Source organism: Bos mutus, chromosome 1 (genome assembly GCF_027580195.1).
Source record: "Bos mutus isolate GX-2022 chromosome 1, NWIPB_WYAK_1.1, whole genome shotgun sequence".
Classification (NCBI taxonomy): domain Eukaryota; kingdom Metazoa; phylum Chordata; class Mammalia; order Artiodactyla; family Bovidae; genus Bos; species Bos mutus.
The window spans coordinates 82,877,772-82,904,823 of record NC_091617.1 but is presented as its reverse complement, the minus strand read 5'-3'; the positions used below and the strand labels follow the sequence as shown (position 1 = coordinate 82,904,823).

At 39.6% G+C, this 27,052-nt stretch overlaps 2 protein-coding genes across 8 annotated transcripts in view; one reads left to right on the top strand and one right to left on the bottom strand.

Moving 5' to 3' along the window:
- Window positions 1–27,052, bottom strand: part of MCF2L2 (MCF.2 cell line derived transforming sequence-like 2) — a 265,716-nt gene that overhangs the window by 100,435 nt on the left and 138,229 nt on the right. The window contains exon 15 of the mRNA XM_070372807.1: window positions 12,121–12,206. Coding sequence (XP_070228908.1) covers window positions 12,121–12,206 — 86 coding nt within the window. The remainder of the gene's footprint in view (window positions 1–12,120; window positions 12,207–27,052) is intronic.
- Window positions 1–27,052, top strand: part of B3GNT5 (UDP-GlcNAc:betaGal beta-1,3-N-acetylglucosaminyltransferase 5) — a 76,068-nt gene that overhangs the window by 8,764 nt on the left and 40,252 nt on the right. For 6 of the 7 annotated variants that reach the window (XM_005892538.3, XM_070372846.1, XM_070372829.1 and 3 more), the window contains one exon: window positions 4,708–26,977. The exons of the other annotated variant lie outside the window; for it this stretch is intronic. In XM_005892538.3, coding sequence (XP_005892600.1) covers window positions 5,008–6,153 — 1,146 coding nt within the window. In that variant the 5' untranslated portion in view covers window positions 4,708–5,007 and the 3' untranslated portion in view covers window positions 6,154–26,977. Of the gene's footprint in view, window positions 1–4,707; window positions 26,978–27,052 lie in introns of those variants that run through there. 7 annotated transcript variants of the gene reach the window in all.

Here is a 27,052-nt window from a genome sequence, read left to right as displayed (position 1 = left end):
CAGTGCTATTCTCTCAGATCATCCCACTCTCTTCTTCTCCCACAGAGTCAAGAAGGTCATCTTTATCCCTTCCTTCCCTCCCTACCTCCACCATCTTGGACTAGACCCCTTTTACCTCATCTTGCTTTAGTATGTGTGTGCTCTGCTTCTCAGTCATGTCTGACTCTCTCTGACCCCGTGGACTGTAGCCCACCAGGCTCCTCTGTCCGTGGGATTCTCCAGGCAAGAATACTGGACTGGGTAGCCATTCTCTTCTCCAGGGGATCTTCCCAACCCAGGGACCAAACCCCAGTCTCCTGCTTTTCAGGTGGATTCTTTACAGGCTGAGCCACCAGAGAAGCCTGCCTGCTTCAGTACAAGGTCCTGATATTACCCAGAGTCTGATCTCTAGGAATCCTGCATCCTTCGTACCACTGCCAGATTTCTGCATAAAGCTTAATAAATATTGACAAGGGAGTTATCACTAAAAACAAAAAGGACTTGCTGCCCTGGGCACTCACTGTCTTCTCTGCCTTATTTTCAAGGTTCTCCATAAGTACACCCCAGCCTCCCTGCTTTCAAATATTAATACAGGCCTGTTTCTCAAATATTTGCCATATTGTATTTCTTTCCTTTGTTGCCTGAAACTGCTTCCTTGTCCTTCTGCAACCACCTAAATCCTGATCATCCTAGGCCCTTGTGATCTAGCTGTCACTGATTTCTCCTCCCAGGGACACTCCTATTGTGCCTAGAGCAGGTATGACCCAGATTGGTGCTGACATACAGAGTGAACCTTACTGTGACATGCCTGTTGTTGTCCAGGGGAACTGTGTTTCCACATGCATGCTGTGAGTCTTGTCTCAACTAGATTGTTGGTGCTTTCAGAGCAGAGACCAGAAAATACTACCTCATGACTGCCGCCATGCCCGGTGTATTTCTATAGCAAACACACACACACACTTGTAGGATTAACTGAAACATTGGACACTGAAATTAACTGAAACAACATTGGGGTTGTTTAACTTGAAATTAAAATGCCAACCTCATCATCTTAACTAAAACTTCAAAATTTGTAGCAGGTTCTGCATAATACTTTAGGATTACAAAAGTAAACTCAACAAAGAAATGAGTTGACAGCAGGAATGAAGCAGAGAAAAGTCAGGGTTCATTTTGGGAAACCTGTAGCCTCTAGATGCATTAATTGTTTTGTTTTCTGTTTTTAATCAGAGAAGTTTGAAGAGCTCTCTTGTGAAGAAATATTCTTGAGTGGTTGAGGGGCACAGCTCCCAGACTGAAAAGTATTTGGGGTGAGGTCTGCCACATTCTTTTGATATTCCTACTCAACTTCTTATCCACTCAAACTTCTTATTCTTCTGACTACTTCTTTAGGAAAGAGAAAACTGAGGATATCTATACCTTCCTCTCAATCCAGACAGAAGCAAACCCAAGTTATATTCCAGATATTTGCATATTTTCCCCTAAGGAGCTCTTTGTCCTGTTCTCTCGTAGAGCCTTCCCTGTTTCCTATTTTCAGCAGGCTCTGAAGTCATCTGTAATTTTTGTATTCGCTCAGTAACAATACTTTGATCTTTGCCCCCAGTTTACAGATTGAGTCACTGCAGCAGAGTGCAGTGAGGGGTGCCTAAGGTTATACAATAAACCTGGCCCCAAACCGGGCAGCCCTGGTTTCGACAGTTGATTGGTCACCCAGCTGCACTGTGGGCACAAAGGAAGCTGCACCCACAGCATTCTGTTGTAGATGGTTGCTGAGCTCACATTCAGTATTGGGATCGCTTTGTTTCCTGTTAGGTCCAGCGTTTTCTTTCTCTAGGTCAGGCAGGCCTGTGGGCTTCACTGTAGCCCCCAGCCTAGCACTGTGAATACAGAAGCTAGAAGATGTGCCTTAGAGAAGCTTTATGACAGTGTGAACCAGAAGGGTGAGCCTTGATTGCCTATGAATGGTCTCCATCAGCAACACCAGGGTTGGGACAATGTTGTTTAGTTTTAACAGATGAATTTAGATCATGGAGGTACTTTTGCTTTTGGTTGGAAAAAGCCATCCTAATAACTAAGTTCACTTTGGAGGAGTGGGGGTGTTCTTTTGTTATTAGAGAAGCCGGGTTCTATGAATTCCCAGATCTTCCCCTCATCACATCAACACTCACATCATCACATCAGGGAGATTTGGTTGTGACTGATGTAAACAGTGGCTCCAACAGTTCAAGCAGCTGTGGGTGGAGAAACTGTGTCTTAGAACTTCACACACTGTTCTGAGCCTAAAGAAGTAGTGTGGGTTGTTGGCTTCATGACTAGTTCTTTGTAATTTTTCAGAAAGCAGTTGTGACTCTTAGAGGCCAATTGGGAACAGTTGAAGGAGTATAGGAAAATGAAGGAAATATACACGTGGTAGGGTGGAAGGGGACAAAACAAGTGTTATGGGCTGGCTGTTTGGTGACAGATAGTGATAGAGTGTTGCTGCTATAGTTGTTGCTCATCCAGATTAGCACACATTCATGGGAGAGAGAGTAGGGCCTCTATGAGTCCAGGGTGCAAGTGGGTGCTGGCAGAGTTGGGCAGGTGGGCTGATTGTCTAGCAAGAAGCTCCGTCTTGTAGACAACCATGAATAGGTGCAAAGCAAAGCTGCCCTTGGAACATAGTGAGTGCAGCTGCTCAGAAATGGGAAGCTAGTTTTGCCTGTGGTTCCAAAGGTTACTCTTCTTTTTGTTTCCTTCCCGGGATCTCTTGGAATAGAAACAGCAAATTAGTTTCAATTGAGATTTTTCTTAGAATTCTTAAACACTTAAGCTGTCTTAAAATCTGCCGTTAGAGATTCTCTGTTACTTTGCATGAAGCTTCCAGTTCCTTCTTTGTGTATTGTGGAAGAGGCAGAAGGCTGGGCCTTCAGAGCTGGGCCTTACCTAAGTGAGCACAGTTAAGACTGAGAGGAAGTGCCCCTCCCCCACTCCACCTCCCCAATGAAAGCAGTTTTGCAAAGTGTAAGCAGATGCCACCATCAGAAACGGATGTTTCTTGCTGTCTCTCACCCTTGTTATTGTTCAGTCACTCAATCTTGTCTGACTTTGCAACCCCATGGACTGCAGCCCGCTAGGCTTCCCTTTTCCTTCACTATCTCCCAGAGTTTGCTCAAACTCATGTCCATTGAATTGGTGATGCCATTCAACCATCTTGTCCTCTGTCGTCCCCTTCTGCTCCTACCTTCAATCTTTCCTAGCATCAATCTTTTCCAATGAGTCGGCTTTTCACATCAGGGGGATTTTTGGAGTTTCAGCTTCAGTCCTTCAGTATCGGTATTGGAGCTTCAGCTTCAGCATCAGTCCTTCCAATGAATATTCAGGGTTGATTTCCTTTAGGATTGACTGTTTTGATCTCCTTTCAGTCCAAGGGACGCTCAAGAGTCTTCTTTCATCCTACCCTAGAGTATTCATTCAGTCTGCCATGACCACCCAAACCAAGGGGCAAATTACCAATATTGATCTAGCCCTTACAGCAGTATTCCTCACTTTTTTGCATTTTACTTTACAACAGAAATGCATTTTACTTTACAACCCTGAAGGTATTTACACACAAAACTTAAAATTTCACAAAATGATACCTAACTACTTTCAATGCACTCTGCCATTCTCTTTTATGCTTTTCCTTTTTCTTTCTTTCTTTCTTTGTTTTAAAGCTTTTGAGGCTTCCTAAGTGGTGCTGCTGCTGCTGCTAAGTCGCTGCAGTCGTGCCCGACTCTGTGCTACCCCATGGACTGCAACCTACCAGGTTTCTCCGTCCATGGGATTCTCCAGGCAAGAACACTGGAGTGGGTTGCCATTTCCTTCTCCAATGAAAGTGGAAAGTGAAAGTGAAGTGCTAGCAATTTAAAAATCTATACCCTTAGGGATAAAAGTTTACCTGTGCTGATCTCTGAATTATCACCAAGGCTTGGTTCTGATCTCCTGTCCTCCTTGGGCTTTTTGCATGCCTCGCTTGTGCAGTTATCACCCTCGTGTGGAGTTACCTTGGGCAACGGGAAATACAGCTGGATGTGAAAGGCCCCACCACCCAGGTTAGGCCGGTACTGCCTGGTGCTCTCAGTGTGTGCAGTTGGTTTTGAAAATGTTAAATTCAAGGTGCCTATGGAGTTTCCAAATGGAAGAAAACAGAAACAAGATGACTGTACAGAAAAGCCACTTTGGTTAGAGAGTTGGGACTATGCTTTTGAGAAGCATATCTCAACTTCTTGATTATGAATCTTGGTTTGAAAAAATATATATTATTCCTATTTCTGCCTTGTCTGGGGCAAGCTTTAATGTATTTTTACTATTATGAACTTTCGTTTCATTGAGTATTGTTCCTTGAACTATATAGCTGCTTTCATTGTGACTGTATTCCAAGTCAATATATTCATGGACATACCCATTTAAGAAACTTGAACTTTAGGTATGTAAGATGACAGACATTTTGGAGGTTTTCTTCCTAGGCTTGAGAAGAGAAAAGGGTCTTTGTATTCTGAATGAGAAAAAGGTAGAGGGTGGTTCTTTCCCTTTCCTCGGATTCCCCTGAAAAAATAAACAGCTGTATGCGTCTACTCAACACCAGCTGCCCCATCACATTTTATCCAGATCAGTCAGGTTACATATTGTTTTTAAGGAATTAAGAGTATGTTTCTTTCTGGTAACTCAGTAATCCATTCACTTGTAATTTTTTTCTCTTCCTGACTCTAATAGGTTGCACTTAACTTTCACAAAAAGGACTACACAGAATAGCTGCGTAAGGCCAATCCTTGAACTTAATGAAGGATGTCAGAGTGGGAGCATTCTGATGTGCCAGCGTCACTCTGCAGCGTGTTCCGTTCTTTTGTGGTCTCCGAAAAAAATGGTATTAAAAGAAAATATTTTATGAAATAAGGAGCTCCTTTTACATTTTTAATGACCAACATGGACATCTGTTCTACAGAATACACAGTCCTATGGTTTTGAAGAAGCAAGCACTCATTTAAAACTGACCCTAAATAAAAACAGAACTGGATGGACGTCAGAATGTTTGTTAGTGGCAGGAGAGTAAAAAAATGGCAGTTTATTCAGTTATTTGCCACTTGTTTTGTACTAAGCCTGATGTTCTTCTGGATACCGATCGATAATCACATCGTGAGCCATATGAAGTCCTACTCTTACAGATACCTCATAAATAGCTACAATTTTGTGAATGACAGCCTGTCTCTTAAGCGCAGCGAGGAGGGGGTTCCTCGTTACCAGTACTTGATTAACCATGAGGATAAGTGTCAAATGCAAGATGTCCTGCTCTTACTGTTTGTAAAGACTGCGCCTGAAAATTACAATCGCCGTTCTGCCATTAGGAAAACGTGGGGCAACGAGAAGTATGTTTGCTCTCAACTTAACGCCAACATCAAAACTCTGTTTGTCTTAGGAACACCTTCTGACCCACTGATAAGAGAAAGACTTCAGAAAAGGCTGGTTTGGGAAGATAAAATGTACAATGATATAATTCAGCAAGACTTTGCTGATTCTTTCTATAATCTTACTCTTAAATTTCTTCTCCAGTTCAGTTGGGCAAATCGCTTTTGTCCACATGCCAAATTCCTCATGACTGCTGATGACGACATATTTATTCACATGCCAAATCTTATTGAATACCTTCAAAGTTTAGAACAAATTGGTGTTCAAGACTTTTGGGTTGGTCGTGTTCACCGTGGTGCCCCTCCCGTTAGAGACAAACGCAGCAAATACTATGTTTCTTATGAAATGTACCAGTGGCCAGCTTACCCTGACTATACTGCTGGAGCCGCCTACGTGATCTCTGGTGATGTGGCTGCCAAAGTCTATGAGGCATCACAGACACTTAACTCTAGCCTTTACATAGATGATGTGTTCATGGGCCTCTGTGCCAATAAAATAGGGATAGTACCACAATACCATGTGTTTTTTTCCGGGGAAGGTAAAACCCCTTACCATCCTTGCATCTATGAAAAAATGATGACATCTCATGGGCATGTAGAAGACCTTCAGGACCTCTGGATGGATGCCACAGACCCAAAAGTAAAAACAATTTCAAAAGGTTTCTTTGGTCAGATGTACTGCAGAATAATTAAGATAGTCCTCCTTTGCAAACTGACCTATGTGGATACATATCCCTGTAGGGCTGCCTTTGCCTAATAGTACTTGAATGTTGTATTTTATCACTGTCACTGAGCCAAACCTGGATAAAGAAACTTTTAAATGTTTGTCTATACCATAAGAGAAATGAATATGAAGAACAAAGGAATATTTTGAAAGCCTAGTCTATCAGAATGTTTCTTTGATTCTAGAAGCCCTTCAATATAACTTACCTACTTCATTGCCTAAATTCATTTCAAGGAATTTAGATTTAGACAAGGTTCATATGAAAACCCCATGGATGGAGGAGCCTGGTAGGCTGCAGTCCATGGGGTTGCTAAGAGTCTGACATGACTGAGCAACTTCACTTTCACTTTTCACTTTCATGCATTGGAGAAGGAAATGGCAACCCACTCCAGTATTCTTGCCTGGAGAATCCCAGGGACAGAGGAGCCTGGTGGGCTGCCGTCTATGCGGTCGCACAGAGTCAGACACGACTGACTCGACTTAGCAGCAGCAGCAGCAGCAGCAGCAGCATATGAAAACAAAACTAAAGGGAATTTTAAGTTCTCAGTACCATGTGTATATTGGAGGAGTAGAAAAGTTATTAAGGTGCCTAGGTGTTAGGAAAACTGCTTTTGGAAAATACCAAGTAAATGTATAGCACAACATTTCAAAGAAATGGATATGTTGTTGGACCAGGTACTTATTAAAGAGCACTTGAGGGAGTTGGTGGGGGCAAGGGAGGACTGGCATGGATGAAAGTACATGAACCTGGTCAAAGAAAGTTTCCTGTTCTTCAGGGGAGACTTAGGAGAAGATACACAATTTCTTTATAAACCGCCAAATCATTTACTGTCACATTCATGTAGCTATTTTACCTGGACAGTATTGGAGTCATTTTAAATATATTTATATATTTTTTCAAAGTTTAATGTGAAATTTGAGAAGTCATTAGCTCTATCCTAACTAGTACTTTATTATGTTTTATTATTATTATTATTAGACAATGACACAAAACATGGACAGTGTCTTACTCAGAGGGTCCTTTGCTAGAGATAAATCATTGCTAATTCAAATAGGTTGATTTTATCAATAATTTAATGAAATTTCAACTGGTTTTAAAATATTCAGTATCGGTCTGTTTTTAAGGCAGCTATTTGAATGTAGTTTACATAAAGGAATATAATAATGGAGAAGAATTCAAAATGAAAGATAGAACATTATGAGATTCTTTTCTCCATAATTTATAAAATAAATGTTTTAATGTCTAAATTGTATTAATTACTAAAATCAGCCCACCCTTCTCCAACAGGGTCTCATAAACCAGTTGGTTTTGAGTTTAGCTTTTAAAACTGAGAGTTTTAAACGTCAAAACTGTAGTAGCTAAAAAAATGTATTCTTTCAGGAAAATGACTTATCAGAGGTGATATTCAGCTTCTAAATATTTCAGAATGAAAGTGATAGAAAAGTCACCTGAATGAAGTTTAAAACATTTGTAAAGCTGTATGTTCCTTGTAATAAAAGAGATGTGGCTGAGATCCAATAGCGGAAGTTAGATTTATTTTACATGGCAGGATGACAATGTGGCTATGATACAAACAACCTCCCCTCACTACAGAAAGAACTAGGTGAGGTCTGTTGTTAGGGGGATTATATGAAAGGCAAACTAATGACTTCAGCAAAAGCAGTTAAACTGATTATAAACACTTTGTCTGCAAAGGTGTGTGTTAGGGAAAACTAAGATGTATCACTTGAAATGATGTCTGAAACACACAAAAAAACTAAAAAAGAATTCTCAATATACATAACTGGATGATGATGATATATAAATATATACACACACACACACACACACACATATATATGTATATATAATTTGTTGCAGGTAGCTTTTCATTGTTTACAGAAACTTTTTGTTAATTTTTTCTATTTTGAAAATCAAAGCTTGTTTACATTGATTGTTGAGATAATTTAGCATTTTTAACTCATGTCAAAACTACGGTGTCAAACATTCTAGTTTGTAGTTACTTTCAGAGTAGGTTCAGGGTTTTTAGATCATTACAATTTAAAATTTCTGACCAATTTTAAAAACTGTAGAGAACAAAAGTGCATTTTGACAAAGCAGGTTTGTAATTAATTTTTATTAGTTGATCCTTTAATACCATTTGTCCTTTGGTCATATATATGCCCTGTGTATCTATACTTGTAACTGTTTAAATTTGCTTTTGGTTGAGAACATCCTTGTCTCTGCCCATCAAAATGATCTTGTTTACATCAATACTTTTGTGAAACAGTTATTTATTTGTGAAAGAGCTCCCTTCAATTGTGTTCATCTTTTATTTTTCCTTAACACAGAATGAAACATTAAATTTAGAGGAAATATGAAGGCACTTCCTTTTTTTAATAAGGAAATTGCTAGATACTTCCTTCATCAGACTTAAAGTACTGAGAAGAATAATTGTAAATAAAGGATTCCAACCTTTTAAAAAGGAAGGAAAAAAACTTTTTGGTGCTTCAGTGCAAGGCTATCTTTTAAAAGTCATCAATAAAGGGAAAATAAACTTTCAGCCTGGATGGTCAATTGATGGTTATATACAGTATTATTGCTAAAAACTTTTTACCTCTTGGTTGGCTTACATCTATTTTCCATATTATTAATTTTATACCAAAATGTTATTTATATTATTTGAATTTTCCTCTTATATGGCAAAATAATTAGAGGGTTTTTAAAAATAAATCTGTGATTTCCAATAAACAACTTGAAGATTGTCAACAGATGTGTATTTTCACAAAGGCTTTTAAACTCCTGGGTGAACACTATTTGTTTATGTCATCAACTGGTTCTGTTTAATGTCAGAGAGGCCTGTAATACGTGATCTTAATCCTATTTCCTGTTCAGACTTGCTGCTATGCCCAGGATAGAGGATTGCTGTGTTGTCTGCATTGTGGAGCCATCTAAAGTGCTTCTTTTGTTTGTTGAAAGGTTTCTTCTGGAATGTCTAAGTGGGGGAAGTCTTCTCTCCTAATAGACTGTTAGGAAAAGATGAAATAAGAACTATAGCCATAGTGCCTTAAGACACCATTTTCCTTTTATTTGGTATCATTAACTAGCCAAACATTGATTCAAATTTAGCCCTAGTCTCTTAACATTAGGAATGTTCTTAGGCCTGCTCTGCAGTGTTTGGTATTTCAGTAGATTTGTACATAGTATGTGATCATCTGCTTTTCACCTGATTCTTTCTTGATTCTTTATCATACTAGATGATGTGATTCAATATATATTTTTAAAACTCAGAAGCACCTGAATTATTTGGTTGCAGTAGAACTTTTTACTTGTGAGGCATGGCTGGGGTGTTTGTAGTTGGGACTTAAATGATAATTACGCAGAAGAGTTGAGTTGACCTGTATTTGGGACTTTAATTGAATACCACAGCTACAATGAGAATCAGAACAGAGAACTAGTGATATACAGGGTTATTCGTTCTTCTGTAATAATGAGAGAAATGTTAGATGTCTCTGTAACTATGTTTGTCCTGCAGTGGGACTAGCCTCAAGCTTTCATTATATGATGTTACTCTGCTCCAGAACTCAAAGGCTCCTTACTGCCTCCAGCATCAAGTCCAATCTCTTCTGCCTGGTTTTCAAGGTTTTATCTAATCTTCTCTTCCTCCTTCACTCCTTGTAGCCACCATTACCCACCACAAATTTTGTTCATGACCAACCTTACCTTGCATAAACTGGTTTCCCTTTTCAGAAACACTTTCTCCTGAAGTTGTTGAAATCTTATATCTACAACCCCAATTCTGCTCTTCCATTAAGCATCTCCTCCCCTCCCTCTAAAATACATACTGAATCACATACATTATTGTGCTACCTAGGAATCATTTCATGCGTTTTTTCCCCTAGCTAAAATATAAGTTCTGAAGGTAGGGACTATGCCCAGTATTATCACATAATGCTTAAAATCATTACTTTTTCCAAATATAATAAAGTAATGTTATTCTGGCAAGCCATCCAAATGTGAAGAGATTAATTATTCAGAACCCTTAATGGACATTGTTATAACATTTTACCTGTACTACTTAAAAGTTTATAATTTATTCAACAAAATCTGAATGCTTACTATATGCCAAGCATATTATACCTATCCAACTGTAGCCCAACAAATTTATATTAGTTATACATTAAAAACTCAAAACTGTAAAATCAAAAGTAAAAAAGGAAATACAGATTAAATTGTTACAGCAAAGGTATGACCTTATAGTAGTTATTCAAAGCTTCTGGGAGAACAAAATGAGTAATCTTACAGTTTCTCCTATCTCCTGCTCAATCCACTAGCTAATTTGGCTTTTTCTCAAAGTTCTTTTGTAAGAATCTTATATATTTTTGTTTCATTAAATGCTGTAACTTTTCCTATTTGTTTTTCTCATTAGAAGTATAATTTAATCATTGCTTTGTGGCACAGTCGGTAAAGAATCTGCCTGAAATGCAGGAAACCTGAGTTCAATCCCTAGGTTGGAAAGATCCCCTAAAGAAGGAAATGGCAACCCACTCCAGTATTCTTGCCTGGAGAATCCCATGGACAGAGGAGCCTAGGGGGCTACAGTCAGTCCATGGGGTGGCAAAGAGTTGGACATGACTTAGTGACTAAACCACTACTATAAATTAATATAATAATTCACCAATTAACTTAAAGCATTCACTATAAGACAAACTACAATTATAAAAGTAAGTGTGGTTGTAGTAATAGAGAATTCCCCAATGATATACTGTCAAGGAAAACAACAGAACACATTGTCAAGTGGTTCATCTCAGACACAACCCAACCTAATTCAGATATGCTGAATTGCTCCTTTTACTATAACTCAAAGGTATATTTCAACCAGTAATAGCCCACATGTTTCCTTGAATACACTTTAAAGGGAAAGAATAGCAAGTAGTCTAATTAAACTAATATTAGCTTTAATCAAGAGGCGAGTTCTGAAAGATATTTGTTCATTTCATTACAAGCATGTTTATGGAGGCCTGCTAAGAGCTAAACGTGATAGACTCTGGACGATAAAAGCAGCTCATAAAGGAATTTGTAAGTCAAATGGTGTCGGTAAAAAAACATGACAAATGCTAGATTAGAGGTAATGATGAGAATTCTGAGTGTAAAGATTTTTTAAAAAGCGAGTTTCCTTTCATGCTTTTGGTCTTCAGTTCAGTTCAGTTGCTCAGACATGTCCAACTCTTTGCAACCCCATGGTCTGCAGCAAGCCAGACTTCCCTGTCAATCACCAACTCCTGGAGCTTACTCAAACTCATGTGCATAGAGTCGGTGATGCCATCCAACCATCTCATCCTTTTGGTCTTAACTGCCATAATTTAGGCTTTCTGATCAAGAGAGCATTCATATGCACGCAGATACCTTTCTGTAGGCCAAAAATAGCATCTGTGCTGCTGTCTAGTCATTCAATTGTGTCGACTCTTTTGTGTCAATAAAATCAATACCCCTAGACTGTACTCTGCCAGGCTCCTCTGTCCATGACATTTTCCAGGAAAGAATACTAGAGTGGATAGCCATTTCCTTCTCCAGGGGATCTTCCTGACCCAGGGATAAAACCCGCATCTCCTGCACTGTGAGGCAGATTCTTTGCCACTGAGCCACCAGGGAAGCCCCCCAGATAGCATTACACTTGTATAAATTGTGTCTCTGGGGAACCTATATCCTTTAAATGCTTTAAAATCAATAATTCATATTAGCAATAGCTTTTCATTTACAATTTTCTTGATAATCCAGTGTTTTTAAAAAGCCTTTGTAGGTGCCATTTTTCAGCTCCTGCTTGTTGCTTTTATGAAATTCATGAATTTTGTTCATGGGTAAATAATGAAGGTTAGTTAGTATACAGAATAAATATGTTAATTTACCTAGGAAAGATTAGTTATGAGATTTAAAAGTGAATATATCCCACCTTCCTCCCCCTACCACACTCACCCCTTAAAAGGTTAAAATGACTTCTACAAAGGGATGTGAAATCTTACCTGCTGTGAGAAAGATTTTTGGAACCATCAGGCTGCTCTGGCTCAGGGTTGTCCGCATCATGACTGCTTTCAAGTATTTCTTCATTCTAAAGTGAAGGAAATTTTGGTAAGATCATCTATTTGTTTGGGGAGGAGGGCTCTTACCTATATTTTTCTATTCCCAAATGTCTTCTATTTCTTTGGTAAGAAATCAAGGTTTGGAGAAGTTGTGACCTGCTCAAGCTTAGAAAGAGAGCTAAAGGCAGAGATGAGATAAGTCTGGGGTCCAGTTTTCACAGGCTGGTAATCACAAGTTCCATCACACTGCCTCCTTGGGCAGTGCAGAGCGGTCACCCATGCAGCTGGTAAAGCCAGCTGATAGTTGGAAGTCCTGCTCCACTATGAGCCACCTCTAAGACCTTGGGCAAATTCACTGAATCTCTTGATTTCCTCCCCTAGAACATGGAACCCATGCAACTGCCTGCCTTGGCCAGGCACAATAATAACCACTTGCATGAACTATCTCACAACAGAAGGTCCTGATAAGGAACGAAATGCTGCTTCTGAGAGAATTTGAGAGGGGCCAAAAGGAAGGAGGAGGTGCCAATCCATAATATGTCCTGCCAACCTCCCAGAAACTCTTATGCTGGGATACATCTTAGCTGAGAAATGTTTGTGTCACCAGGAAGGACCTTGAGCCAGACCAAATATGGGCTAAGCAAGATGACTGGCCAGAGACAACCCAGAAAGGTAACCCCATTACCATAAAACCTGAGAGCCATGTGGCAGGTTTCCCTGCCATAGCTGCCAAACCTGCCTTTGCTTCCCCTGCTACTCTCCACTCAGGCGCCTTCCCAAAAAGCTCTCTTGCTCTGTCAGTACGTGTGTCTCCTCAGACAATTCATTTCCGAGTATTAGAGCCCACTCTTGGGCCCTGTAAGTGGGGGGGAGGGGGTCCCCCTTCTGGTAACAGCACTATCTGCCACATAGGGTTGCAGATCTTTTTCAGAATAACACTGGGCATTTAATTCTCAAGAAGAAACAAGACCCCTACTGAATTTACTTTCAAGAAAATATAATTTTAACAAGAACGTGAATTTGTGTATCATACTGATAGCGACCGTAGTATTATAATAAAGGTATTAACCAATAATGAGCAAGTAAATAATTAGCCAGCATTTGAGTTCTTCCTGCCTGCTAGGTTCTGTTTAAATGAGTTATTTTACACTGTCACAAAAGAGAGTAGAGATTTAGAAGGGGCCCTCTTGCAAAAGTATCATTAAGCGAAACTTAATGAATAAACACAAAGATTCCTTGTAATTTGAACTAAAAGTTGAAGGATGAGCTTTGCCCAGTCTCAGATGAACTAACTTGCAGAACAGGTCAGAATGACAGGCTGCTCAGATAGATGTAGACAATGCAAGAGAATCCTCTATCTGGATTAGCAGAGAGCAGTCAAGTTAAGCTTGTTTTATTATCTACAATGCAGACCACAGAAACAGCAATTTTAAAAAGTTCAGTGTATGAAAGAAAACCAAGGATTTTCTATCCTTTTATATATATATAAAGGATATTTATATCCTTTTATAGATATCTTCCCAAACCTGGTATCATATCCAGAAAGCAGGCTAATAAAAGGATTTGAGATACTAGCTTTGCTAATTTAGCTCTAAAATATAAGAACAATCTTTCATTCAGGTTCATATTTTTTCTTTTAATATAGGCTATCATTTCAATGAGAATCTAAATTTTTAGTTCCCTCTTAAATATATTTTAGTTCCCTCTTAAATATATTTTAGTTCCCTCTTAAATATATTTTAGTCTTAAATATATATTTAGACTCTCTAGACCAGAGACTAGAATTTATTTTTCACTTCAATCATACACAGAAGTAAATACCAGTCCTTGGATTCAAACCAATCTAGGTATTTTCACCACACTATCAAAGCTCTTTCTTCACATTTTCTATGTAATGTTGAGCTAATTACTATGGCAGTTAATGTTACACTGCATCCCTTTCTAGTTCTCCTCTGTGACGTTACAACGACAAAAATACCCACTAGACTTTGAGCTCCAGCCTTATTCACCTTTGAATCCACAACATGCAATACCTTCAGAAAGAGTAGCTATCATTATTAACAAAACCCCCTCTCACTGTAAAAGTCACTTACACTTGTGAAATGAACTGTGCTCTTTCTAACTCTAGTGATCTATTGTTACTATGGTGGATTGTAGAGTCTTTTATTTCATGACAACCTTTTATAGTGATGGAAAAATAACAGTGACTCAAGGTACAGGTCTGAAATTTGTCATCTTTTATACAGAATGATGATGCCCCTCTAATACAGACTGTCATGTTTGAGAGGACTTCACAGGCTTGCTGAAATGCCTGGGTATGGACTTGGTTGTGTCAACCTATGTTCTTATGGCCACATGTCAGACAGTTGGTGTTAGGGTGGAAGGAGAGTCCTCTGTCAATCAAGGTTGATGGAATACAACACCCATGTTTTTGAGGATATATGGAAGGACCCACAGCAGATCTGGGGACTCTTTTAATGAGAGCCTGCAGTTACCTGCACTATATACCAGTGTTTTGCTAAGGTTTAGATGGATTAGTTTGGTGCAGTGGCTTTCAAAATCTGACCACAGTCCACAGGAAAAATGTTTACATAATAACACTTACACATATATATTGTGATTTATAGTTGAGAAATCGATATTTGATTTTCATCTGGCACAGAGCTCCTAAAATTTGCTATGTTAAGAGTGTCTTGATATTTATAACAAATCCCTTTCAACCACACTTGGGTTTATGTTAATGAGGTAACTTTTAGGAAGCACCTAGCCAGTTTCTCAGAAGCACAGGTGACAACTTGTGTTTGCCTTTGGCCTCTGAAGGGGCTTGGGAGCAGTCTTAATAAGGCTGAGTCCTCATTGTTTGGAATCTGATGCTATCTCCAAGTAGACTGTGTAGAACTGAGTTAATTGTTTGGTGGTGTTGGAAAAAACATACAACAGATGTACATGTAACTGAAAAATGTTTGTGTGATTTTGTGATTGGATACATTCTATTTTAAATTCTATCCCATTGCACTCTATTCTTTTACTTATTTATTTATTTATAAATGCTAGTAAACCCACCTGAGTTCACTGTTACCACTGTGACCTATAATTTGAAAATCTCTTAAAGAGTGAAAACTGAGTGAAAAACATACAAACTGAGGCATGAGAGGTAAATCTGGGTGGAAATCCCCAGCTTGTTTTTTTTTTCAAAGTGGCCTTGGGTAGCACCTTACTTCTCTATGAGTAAAATAGGTGTAAAAATATCTATATCAGAAGGTTACTGTGATTGTTGTTATTCAGTCGCTCAGTCGGGTGTAACTCTATGACCCCATGGACGGCAGCAGGCCAGGCTTCCCTGTCCTTCACTATCTCCTGGAGTTTGCCCAAACCCATGTCCATCGAGTCGGTGATACCATCCAACCATCTCATCCTCTGTCGCCTCCTTCTCCTCCTGCCTTCAGTCTTTCCCAGCATTAGGGTCTTTTCCAATGACTTAGCTCTTTATAGCCAAAGTATTGCAGCTTCAGCTTTAGCATCAGTCTTTCCAATGAATATTCAGGGTTGATTTCCTTTAGGATTGACTGATTTGATCTCCTTGCTGTCCAAGGGATTCTCAAGAGTTTTCTCCAGCACAATTCAAAAGCATCAGTTCTTTGGTGCTCAGCCTTCTTCATGATCCAACTCTCACATCCATATATGACTACTGGAAAAACCATAGTTTTGACTATATGGACCTTTGTTGGCAAACATTAAAATACTTAGCACAAAGGAAAAGCTTAATAAATGGTATTTATGGTTGGTTCTTTAATATCTACTAGGTGGAGATTACAATAGACAATTATGTAATGCACTCAGCATGCTGATCTTCAGTAATTGTGGGGCAGTTGCTACCTGCTTATGTATAAGAGCCCCCACATTAATCGCTAGCTAGGAGATGTTGGCCATGTCACTTAATCTCCCTGGGTATCCATTTTCTTCTGTGTAAAATGAGGGAGGTGAGTAATTTGGCAATTAAATGTTCCTCTGTTTATAATATAAAATACCAACATAGGTGTTATTGCTTCCAATTTTGAGATGAAAGCTAACCTACAGCTAGAGTGCTTTTGGGAAACTTTTGAATTAAGCTTCCTGAAAGCTCTATGAGGAGAATATATACAAATAAATGCTTGTTTTCAAATATTGGTCCTTTGATTCAAATAATGAGCCAAGAAAACTGACCACAGACCAACCCACCAATTGCTGCTTTATTTCTCTGTTAGGGTTTCCTTACAAACCTCACTGAATGAATTATAAAATGAGGTGATTTGAAAGTAGAGCAAGTTTCTTGTGAAATCATATCCTGTTTTCCTTCAGTCACCCTGACTTGGAAATACCCCAGGGCATCCCAAAGAAGAGATTTTCTCAGTCAACTGGTGCTGTAAAAGGGAACCAATGCATAAACTACTCCTTTGGGAGGCCAACCAGGTGGGGAACTCCCTCCTACTGTGTTCATTAAGGCAGGCAGGCTGGTAGCTGCTCCAGGCTCTGCATCACTCCCGGTACCTTAGCCTCTCCCTGGTTTCAAAGTGACACCAACCTACATGCAGTTTTTCCTGAATCACCTTTAATCATGACTTCCTATATCTACTCAACATAGAATCTGATTGTTTGTCTCCCCTATATTTTGAAGAAAGACATATTTTCAAAACTTGAAAAAAATAGGCTAAGTGCCAAACCTAAAGGAATTTTGTAAAAAAAAATTTTTTTTAATCTCAATTTCTCTGAAGAATCTATCTTTTTAAAACTTACATTGTAAATATTATCAAGAGCTAATTTTCAATTGATTATTAACATTTTTCCCCCCAAAAGAGACAGCAACGTCTGAAACAGAATCAAATTAGTTTTTCCCTGAAATTAAGTGATTTCTCTTTATGATTTTAGGAATGCTCAGAGAGCAACTTCATCTCCAACTCTTTTAAAGAGATGGTATCTGGTAATTTAAAGGTATGGTTTATTATATTATCACATTTCTTAAAAAGAAAAGCTGCTAGACTGAATTCTGAGAGAGAAAATGGAAGGCAGATAAGGAGCTAAACCACCTCTTCATTATTTATTTATTTTTATCAAAAATATTTATTTATCTATTTACTTAGCTGCACTGGGTCTTAGTTGCAGCATGCAGGGTCTAGTTCCCTGAGTGGGGATTGAAATTGGGCCCCCTATATTGGGAGCATAGAGTCTTAGCCACTGAACCAGCCGGGAAGTCCTACCCTATTATTTAAAGTATGAGGAGTGATCATTACAGGAAGTCTTTAAGGTTAAGCCTCTTCTGGCACTGTAAATTAATAATGAAAACCCAAGAAAGCAAAAGAGGTATGGAAAGTAAGAACCTCTGAATAAAATAGATTGGCATGGCTTAGAGGAGGAGAGCAGGAAGGAAAGGAAAGGAAACCTCCAGCCTCAGTCTAGGGTGACCTTGAAGACATTGTATTTCTCAGAGTGAAAAATATCAGCTTGAGAGGAAATAGTCTGCCCTCTTCATTGCTGGAACTACCAGGAAAGGGAAACCCCACCCCGCTGATTTTTGAGGTTCAGTGGGTCCTAATGTGGAGAATAGGAAGGACTTTTGAACAGGAACCAATTAGAGAACCTATCCTTCAAGGGAATCCCTAGCCAGCTGTTCCATCCTATTTGCTCCCTCTCCCAGACCTTTTTCCAGCACACTTTTTCCTACACTTCACTGAAGAAGCCACAGTCTAAAGATTCCTTTGGATAAAAGGGGCTGTCAGTCCCTTTTAAAAGATGGCAAGTATTTGCAGAGGGGTTAAGGGACTGCCAGTCACTCAGCCATGCATTGCTGTGAACTAGCTCATTCAGATTTCTCTCACCTCTGGTCCAGATCAGCTGTATTGGGAGGAAGCTTCCGAGAGGTAGGGGAGAAGAGAGGAGGCAGAAGAGGAAGGCTTTAGAACATTTTATAGACTGAAATCCTTTGGAGGGAAGAGCAAGCTTGAGGAGACACGCATTAGTGGTCCAGAAGCTTTGTGGAAAGAGGAAACAACTAGAGAAGATAAGGAAATGGGTCCCAGATGCAAACTTTACAAAATTTTCTAGGGTCTCTTGTATCTAAGGTCTTGAATTTCCCAGCTAGAATTGTTAATAATTAGTTCACTGTTCTTACTGGTTAAATTGGCTATTATAGGTTGGACTAATATCTAAACATTACTTATAATATTTGTTTATGGAAGGAAATGTCTTCTCAAAAAACTACAAACATTGTTTTACCAATGATATGCAGGTCTGTAGTTCTGTTAAAAATATCAGAAAGTAAGGAATATGTCACAGGATACTGTTCTGCCATTCCCCAACCAAGAAAATGTGAAGGAAATAAGTAAGCCTAGGACACTGAAAGGAAGTTGCCCATACATCCTAAATTTTCTGAGGTTGTTTTATTTCATGTGATTTTAACTTTAATGCATAAATGTTAGTGTAACAATTTTTACATGTCTGTAAATCACAATAAACTGTGGAAAATTCTGAAAGAGATGGGAATCTCAGACCACCTGACCAACCTCTTGAGAAACCAATATGCAGGTCAGGAAGCAACAGTTAGAACTGGACATGGAACAACAGACTGGCTCCAAATAGGAAAAGGAGTACGTCAAGGCTGTATATTGTCACCCTGCTTATTTAACTTATATGCAGAGTACTTCATGAGAAACGCTGGTCTGGATGAATCACAAGCTAGAATCAAGATTTCCAGGAGAAATATCAATAACCTCAGATATGCAGATGACACCACCCTTATGGCAGAAAGTAAAGATGAACTAAAGAGCCTCTTGATGAAAGTGAAAGAGGAGAGTGAAAAAGTTGGCTTAAAGCTCAACATTAAGAAAACGAAGATCATGGCATCTGGTCCCATCACTTCATGGGAAATAGATGGGGAAACATGGAAACATTGTCAGACTTTATTTTTCTGGGCTCCACAATCACTGCAGATGGTGACTGCAGCCATGAAATTAAAAGACACTTACTCCTTGGAAGGAAAGTTATGACCAATCTAGACAGCATATTAACAAGCAGAGACATTACTTTGTCCACAAAGGTCTGTCTAGTTAAGCTATGGTTTTTCCAGTGGTCATGTATGGATGTGAAAGTTGGACTGTGAAGAAAGCTGAGCACTGAAGAATTGATGCTTTTGAACTGTGGTGTTGGAGAAGACTCTTGAGAGTCCCTTGGACTACAAGGAGATCCAACCAGTCCATCATAAAGGAGATCAGTCCTGAGTGTTCATTGGAAGGACTGATGTTGAAGCTGAAACTCCAATACTTTGGCCACCTGATGCAAAGAGCTGACTTATCTGAAAAGACCCTGATGCTGGGAACGATTGAGGGCAGGAAGAGAAGGGGACAACAGAGGATGAGATGTTTGGATGGCATCACTGACTCAATGGACATGAGTTTGGGTGAACTCCAGGAATTGGTGATGGACAGGGAGGCCAGGCGTGCTGCGGTTCATGGGGTGGCAAAGAGTCAGACACGACTGAGCAACTGAACTGAACTGAACTGAGTGCTCTATGTTAGCTAACAAATTCATCTCCTAAGGGATCCAAGATGAAAAACTTGAAGGGCTCTTCAGTATCTTCCTTTCCTTCCCCATTAAATCTATCCTCTTATTTCTCTGCCTTGATCTATTCCTTCATTCATCAAACTTTCTTTAACAGTCTAGAGTATTCCTGGTGGGGTAGGGGGGTGCAGCGGAACATCTGGACTAATGGGTATGAGCTCTGTGCATCTTCTTTTTTTGCCACTGCCATTAGTAGGCTCTCAACATCGAAATCTCAGCTAGACTGTGACAACTGCTGGCAGGTGGTCAGCCTGCCTGTCTTCATCTAATTTACTCTCCATTGCTGTATCCATGTCGTGCCAGTACACAGGTGCCCTTGTTGGCAAAAACCCTCAACCAAAGCCTTAAGCAATCTGTCTTTGGTCTACCTTCCCAGTTTTCTTAGACTATTCCCAGAATAGCCTATGCTCCCTTCAGATTTCTGAGGCTTTACTCCTTCCCCATCCTGGACTGGCCTTCTCTGTCTTATCTACCTTTCAAAGTTGCATTTATTCTTTTAATTTTTTAAATAGGTTTTATTTTTCAGAGCAGTTTTAGGTTGCATGCAAAAGTGAATGGAAGGCAGAGATCCCTTGTCCCCAGCCCCCACCGTCACATCCCCAGAGGGTATACTTGCTGCAAACAAGAACCTGCACTGACAGGTCATAAAGTACTTTTCTGCCCTAAAATTCCTCTGTGCTCTGCATATTTATCCCTCCTCCCCACTAACCCCTGGCGACCACTGATCTTTTGCTGTCTCCATGGGTTCTGCCTTTTCAAGAACGTCCTAGAGTTGGAATTGCACAGCTTGTAGCCTTTTCACCTTGGTGGCTTCAACTGCATTGTGTTCAAAGTTGCATTTATTCTTTCTTTAAAATTTTCAGTTGAAGGATACTTGGTTTACAGTGTTGTGTTGGTTTCAGCTGTATAACAATAAAAATCAGCTATAAGCATCTATATTTGTCTGATAATGGAAATCAGCCATAAGTATCTATCCCCTCCCTCTTGATACCCCCATCCCACCCCTCTAGGTTGTTACAGAGCACCAGAGGGAGAATATGGACAAACTGAGAGAGTAGCACTGACCTATATACACTACCAGGTATAAAATAGCTAGTTAGTGGGAAACCTCTATATAACAGTAGGAATCCAGACTGGTACTCTGTACTTATTCTTTAAAGTTCAAATGTCACCTTCTTTGAATAAATGTTCCTGACATACTTGCTACGAACTGTCCCCTCTTCTGCCTTCTCAGTTCAGTTCAGTCGCTCAGTCGTGTCAGACTCTTTGCGACCCCATGGACTGCAGCATGCCAGGCTTCTCTGTCCATCACCAACTCCCGGAGCTTACTCAAACTCATGTCCATGAGCTTACTCAAACTTCTGCCTTCTAATACATAATATTCATTTTACCAGAGGTATGTCATTCTGCTTCGTATTATAAATTATTAGAAATAGGTTGTTTCTCCCCTGAAACTTATAAGTTTCTTGAATTTAGGTCCCATGTTAGAATTGTTTCCCATATGTGACCCATAGCAATAGCTTTGATATTTATTAAATTGAGCTGAATAAGCCACCCAAATGGGACACATCAAATATTTTAGTCAGGTCAATTTTGTATTGGTCAAAGAGCAAAGCCAACAGTGGTCTGACTATTATTCTTTTTTTTTTTCATGTAGTTCCTTCAGTGAAAAATATATTCTCATAAGATGAATATAGTCACATCCTCACTCTCCTACCTTCTGGACCCTGTATTAGCCTATGAAACCCATATGTACCTTAATAATTTCTTCTTTATCTGAATGGCCTACACATATAGCCTCTAGTCCCATGTGACCAAAAGTGCAGTCCTTATACCACCTGCATTCTCGTCACCATATGCACAAGTTAAAAATTCAGATTCCTGGGCCCTACCCCAGACCTCCTGAATTAGCATCTCTGTGGCTGGAGCCTGAGAATCTGTTTTGTGAATAAGCTTCTCAGGGTTGTTGTACATAGGAAACCTTAAGAATCTTCATTCTAGAAACTGATCAGAGAGCTTGGCTGGGGAGCTCAAGATTTGGTGGATTCTTTGAATTTCTTATTATCTCTAAGAATGATCAGACTTCAAAACATCACAGAAAGTGAACAGTGAAATGTGCTTATAGTACACGTTCTCTTGGTGAGAAACTGGTAAATGAAAGATTCTGGGATTCAGAAGGGTGAGAAAGCAATGAACTGAATTTGGCCATGATCTGTTATCATTTGGCAAAAAGATACATATTCAAGATTAGGAGAAGCTATTTAAGACCTAAATCTGACCTTCTTTCAGCTTCTTTTCATCTCTTATACAGATTATTCTATGTTTATTATGTTTATAAATAAATATAGGATTAAATAGGAAACTAACATTACTAAGAATCTTCTGTATGCCAGGCATCATGCTAGGTGCTTTCTATATATTACTCATATAATCAGCCACTTGGAGGAGGTCACTTTTTATCTGCATTTTGCAGAAGAGGAAAGTTAGAGGATGAAAGGTTAAGTAAATTGCTAGTTAGGTAGATTAAGTAAGTTATAATGTAGATAGGTTAAATTAGATAGAAAAGTAAATGCAAGATTAAGTAAACTGCTAATTTCAGATTCCAATTCAATCATTTACTGGATGTGTGAGCCCTGGGGAAACTCACTTAGTTTCTCCAAATCTCAGCAGCATCACAGATAAAAGAAAGGAGGGGTCACCTTCCTCACAAATTGAGGACTAGTGATGAAGTCAGGTATACATAGGACCCAGCATAATGTCTGGCCCTCAGTCAGTGTCGCAACCATTCCCTCACCTCAGTTTTCTTTCTACCTTGGCTTTTTATGCTTTTAAAAAAATTTTATGAAGGAGCCTGTTTGCTCAGAAGCCTGAAAAGGCCTTGCTATTTTAATAGGTGCCCAGAAACACTGTTCATGGTGCTCACGGCCAACAGCGCTTCCTTTTTCCTGAGGGTTGGTGTTCAAGAAAAAAACTCTCATCAGCCTCTGGCTTCCTTACAGCTTCAAAGAGGCAGTGATATGCACAGCCCAGGGAAAGCAGCCTCGGTGAGTCATGCTTTCAACTTCCAACTGGTGACATGAAAGACAGAAAGTAGCCACTTCACTACTGCCAGCAACCACAGCAAATGACTCCACTGTGGCTTTCCCAGAGACAGTGTCAGGGGGCCAAGCACGTGCCTTCACAGCTGCCAGACTGCCCCATGAGTCTCAGTTGCCTCCTCAAATTGAGCTTGTCAAGTTCTTATGAACTGGCACACCAGAGATCCTCCTGCCACAGAACAGGGGACACCTTTTTTGGGAATGAATTCTCTGATGATGATAAAATTGTATCATGATCTTACCTGCAGGTAGTATCAGTGATTCCAGCAGAAATCATGAATGATTTGGGTTTAAAGCTTTTTTTTCCGCCCATGAGCATTTCCTCTTGAGGGCAAGGAGGAACATTTATCACAACCTTATGATTCACTCTCCTAGACTGGCTGTGGCTTCATTTCATCTTTGAATTCCTGGCCTAAGGCTTAAAAGATGTCGGAATTGTTACCTGGAGGCAGATGCGTGTTCTCCTATCCTGGTCATCTGCTTTCGACAGTGATAAAACACAAGCATCAGTGATTGTTCTTGGTGTCATTCAACTTCCTTGTCCCTGCTTTGAACAATCCAGGCATGTATCTAAACCTTCTTTTCTAATTTACCTTTTTTCTTACTAGTTTTCTTACATATTTTAGAATGATGATTTTCCTGGTTATACCACCCACCTTGGGAAACACTAATTGCCTTTACTGATTCTAAATTGATTTCTAGGTCCAGGATTTGGGGCTTTAGTGCACAAATCTCCTATCTTCCTACTTATATTGTTCATGACTGTGGATTCTGCTTACTCTTCTCATAGCTGTGGGCTTTAGAAGCAAAAGTCTGACATGCCACTGTTCTCCAAAATGAGGAAGTTTGGCAGCCTCTGTTCCTACTCTGCTTGCTTTTCTACCTTGACTGTTAACATATAAGTTCTTGTGAGAAAAGCCCTTCATTAAATGCCTAAACAAGGCAACAGCAAGGGAAAAAGCAACACAAGCACAGAAGGATGGCAATAGCCTGTACCTGTGTCTGCTCAGGAGGACCTCTGCTGTTGGTGATCTGCCTAAACCCAGTGGGAACAAGCATCTTAGCAGGATGGGCTTGGAGCCTGAGTTAAACAAACAGCACAGCAGAAGGAAGAAATCAGAGGTTTGGTGGTCAGAGTTTTCTGAATCCTACTCAACATTTTCCAACCCTGTTGGCCTCTGTCTATAGCCACCCCTGTTCCTGCACTGTTTATTTTTACCAGTATGTAATATCAGAGTCGGAGAAGGCAATGGCACCCCACTCCAGTACTCTTGCCTGGAAAATCCCATGGACGGAGGAGCCTGGTAGGCTGCAGTCCATGGGGTTGCGAAGAGTCAGACACGACTGAGCGACTTCACTTTCCCTTTTCACTTTCATGCATTGGAGAAGGAAATGGCAACCCACTCCAGTGTTCTTGCCTGGAGAATCCCAGGGACGGGGGAGCCTGGTGGGCTTCCGTCTATGGGGTCGCACAGAGTCGGACACGACTGAAGCGACTTAGCAGTAGCAGTAGCAATATCAGAGTAAATGATAAATATAGCTTATGGAAACCTTTGGCCTTAAATACTTTGAGGTTTTCCCTGAGGAAATGTGCTTTATTTTACTGACAATATTTCCTTTTTTTTTCTTTTACAACAAATAAAACAATAGCACTCATATTGTTTATAATTATTGAAATAATTTACTCTAATTTGAATTCTTATATATGAGAACCTTTACATACTGACAACTCCCATGGCATCTTTATAAAGTATTGTAAACCTATGGCTGATTCATGTTTATGTTTGGTAGAAACCAACACAATACTGTAAAGAAATTATCCTTCAATTAAAAATAAATAACAAAAAAGTGTGCAGGTCATAAATATGCTGTCTAAAGATAGGCAAAGTAGGTCACAGAGATATGAAATGAGTTGAAATCACATTGTGAGTCAATGCAATGACATGTGAGTTCAGGTACCCAATCTGGGCTCTGGTGCACTTGACACAGACCTCACCTTCAGAGATGACATTCTCTGGAGACCAGGGTACAGAAAAGGGTAGATTGATGCTCAGTTTTGAAGGTGATCATAGTTAAACCCTTTTTATATAACTTAATGATTTCACAGACTTCCTGAATGTTAAGTCAGGTGAAGTTTATTTACATTTGCCCATTCAAAAGTTGTTTGACCAAGACTGTATGATACTATGAATAATTATATGCCAACAAATTGGACAACCTAGAGGAAATTGACAAGCTTTTAGAAACATACAGCCCACTAAAACTGAATCAAGAAGAAATAGATAATCTGAGAAGATTGATCACTGAAAGTGAGATAGAATCCATAATAATAATAATGATCAAAACTCATTGCAAACAAAAGTCCAGGACCAGAGGGCTTCACTGGGGAATTCTAACCACACATACAAATAAGAACTTACATTGATCATTCTCAAACTTTTCCAAAAGGCTGAAGAGGAGGAAACACTCCCAAAGTTATTCTATGAAGCCACCATTACCCTGATACCAAAACCAGACAAAGACATTGACAAAAAAAAATTTTTTTATAAGACTGTATGAAGTTGCAAACTGTTTCCTAACTCTAGAAGACAGGGTGATGTAATACCTACAACTATTAGGGATGCTAAAACAGCAGTAACAGTGACCTCGTCTGCCCGGAATACAGAAGGATGGCTGAACAAACACAGAAGAATGCAACTTTCTAAGGAAAGTCTGCTGGGAACTAGTTCCCACATTGTATCTGCCTCCAGGAAGAAGAGCCTGTGACTTGCTTTCTGCCTGACTCCTTAATGGTCAGTGGATTCTCTGTTGGGGGGACCTAGATTTGGACACATTAGGAATGATGAATATGAACCATTGGTGAAGTACATTTGAGCCCACAGCCTACTAGCTTGTGTTTCAGAACCATTCAGTCAGCCAGATATTTAATTTTTCAGTGAGGCAGAGGAAAGGGGATCTGTTCTGGGGTTGCTAAACAGCGATACATATTCATAATTCATTTTGCTTGGGTTTTTGAATATAGCATTACTGTACAATTATACAGTGCTTGGCTGTTTTCAAAATTTTCTATTGATGTTTAAAACAGTTTCAGGAGGTAGCTGTTGTTATTACCAGTTTTACAGATGAGAAACTGAGGTGTAGAGAGGTTATATTGCTTACATCTAGGTCTGCCAGATTCCAAAGCTTATGCTTTTTTGAAAAAAAAAAAAAAAAATTTTTATTTTGCAATAATTGTAGATTCACATGAGTTTACAAATAAATGTACAGGTAAGTCCCATGAATTCTTCCCCCAACCTCCTCAAATGTTAACATCTCACACAACTAGAGTATAGTATTAAAAGCAAGAAAATGACTTTGACACAATCCACAGTGCTTATTCAGAGTTCATCAGCTATGTGTGTGTGTGTGTGTGTGTGTGTGTGTGTAGCTGTATGCAATTTCGTCATGTTCTTATATAAAGCATACACTGTTCTACCAATTTTAAATATCAAGTCAGATTATAGGAATGAATAAAATGATTTTTTCTTCAATAAAACATTATCTACCAACAATCATGTACATTATGCTGTATGTGCTATGCTAAGTTGCTTTAGTCGTGACTGACTCTTTGCAACCTTATGGACTGTAGCCCGCCAGGCTCCTCTATCCATGGGATTCTCTAGGCAAGAATGCTGGAGTGGGTTGTTATGCCCTCCTCCAGGGGATCTTCCTGACCCAGGGATCAAACCCATGTCTCTTCTGTTTCCTGCACTAGTGGTTCTTTACTACTAGCACCACCTGGGAAGCCCCAGTTATGTATGACCAAACAGCTTTTCATTTTTAGTTGCAATTAAGAAAAGGAAGCAATTCTAAAAGCTCATCTCTTAGGAGCGCTAGACTGTGCTATGTGCCTTTATGGGCACATCTTCTGGGGGTGATGATAGATATAAAATAGGGAAACAATTTATTGGTTTATTGATAATTATGGCAGCAGGAAAAGGGGACAACAGAGGATGAGATGGCTGGATGGCATCACCGACTCGATGGACGTGAGTTTGAGCAAACTCTGGGAGCTGGTGATGGACAGGGAGGCCTGGCATGCTGCAATTCATGGGGTCGCAAAGAGTCGGACACGACTGAGCGACTGAACTGACTGACTGATGGCAGCACTCTTAAATATGTCAGAAATTTCTATCAGTAAAGGAAAG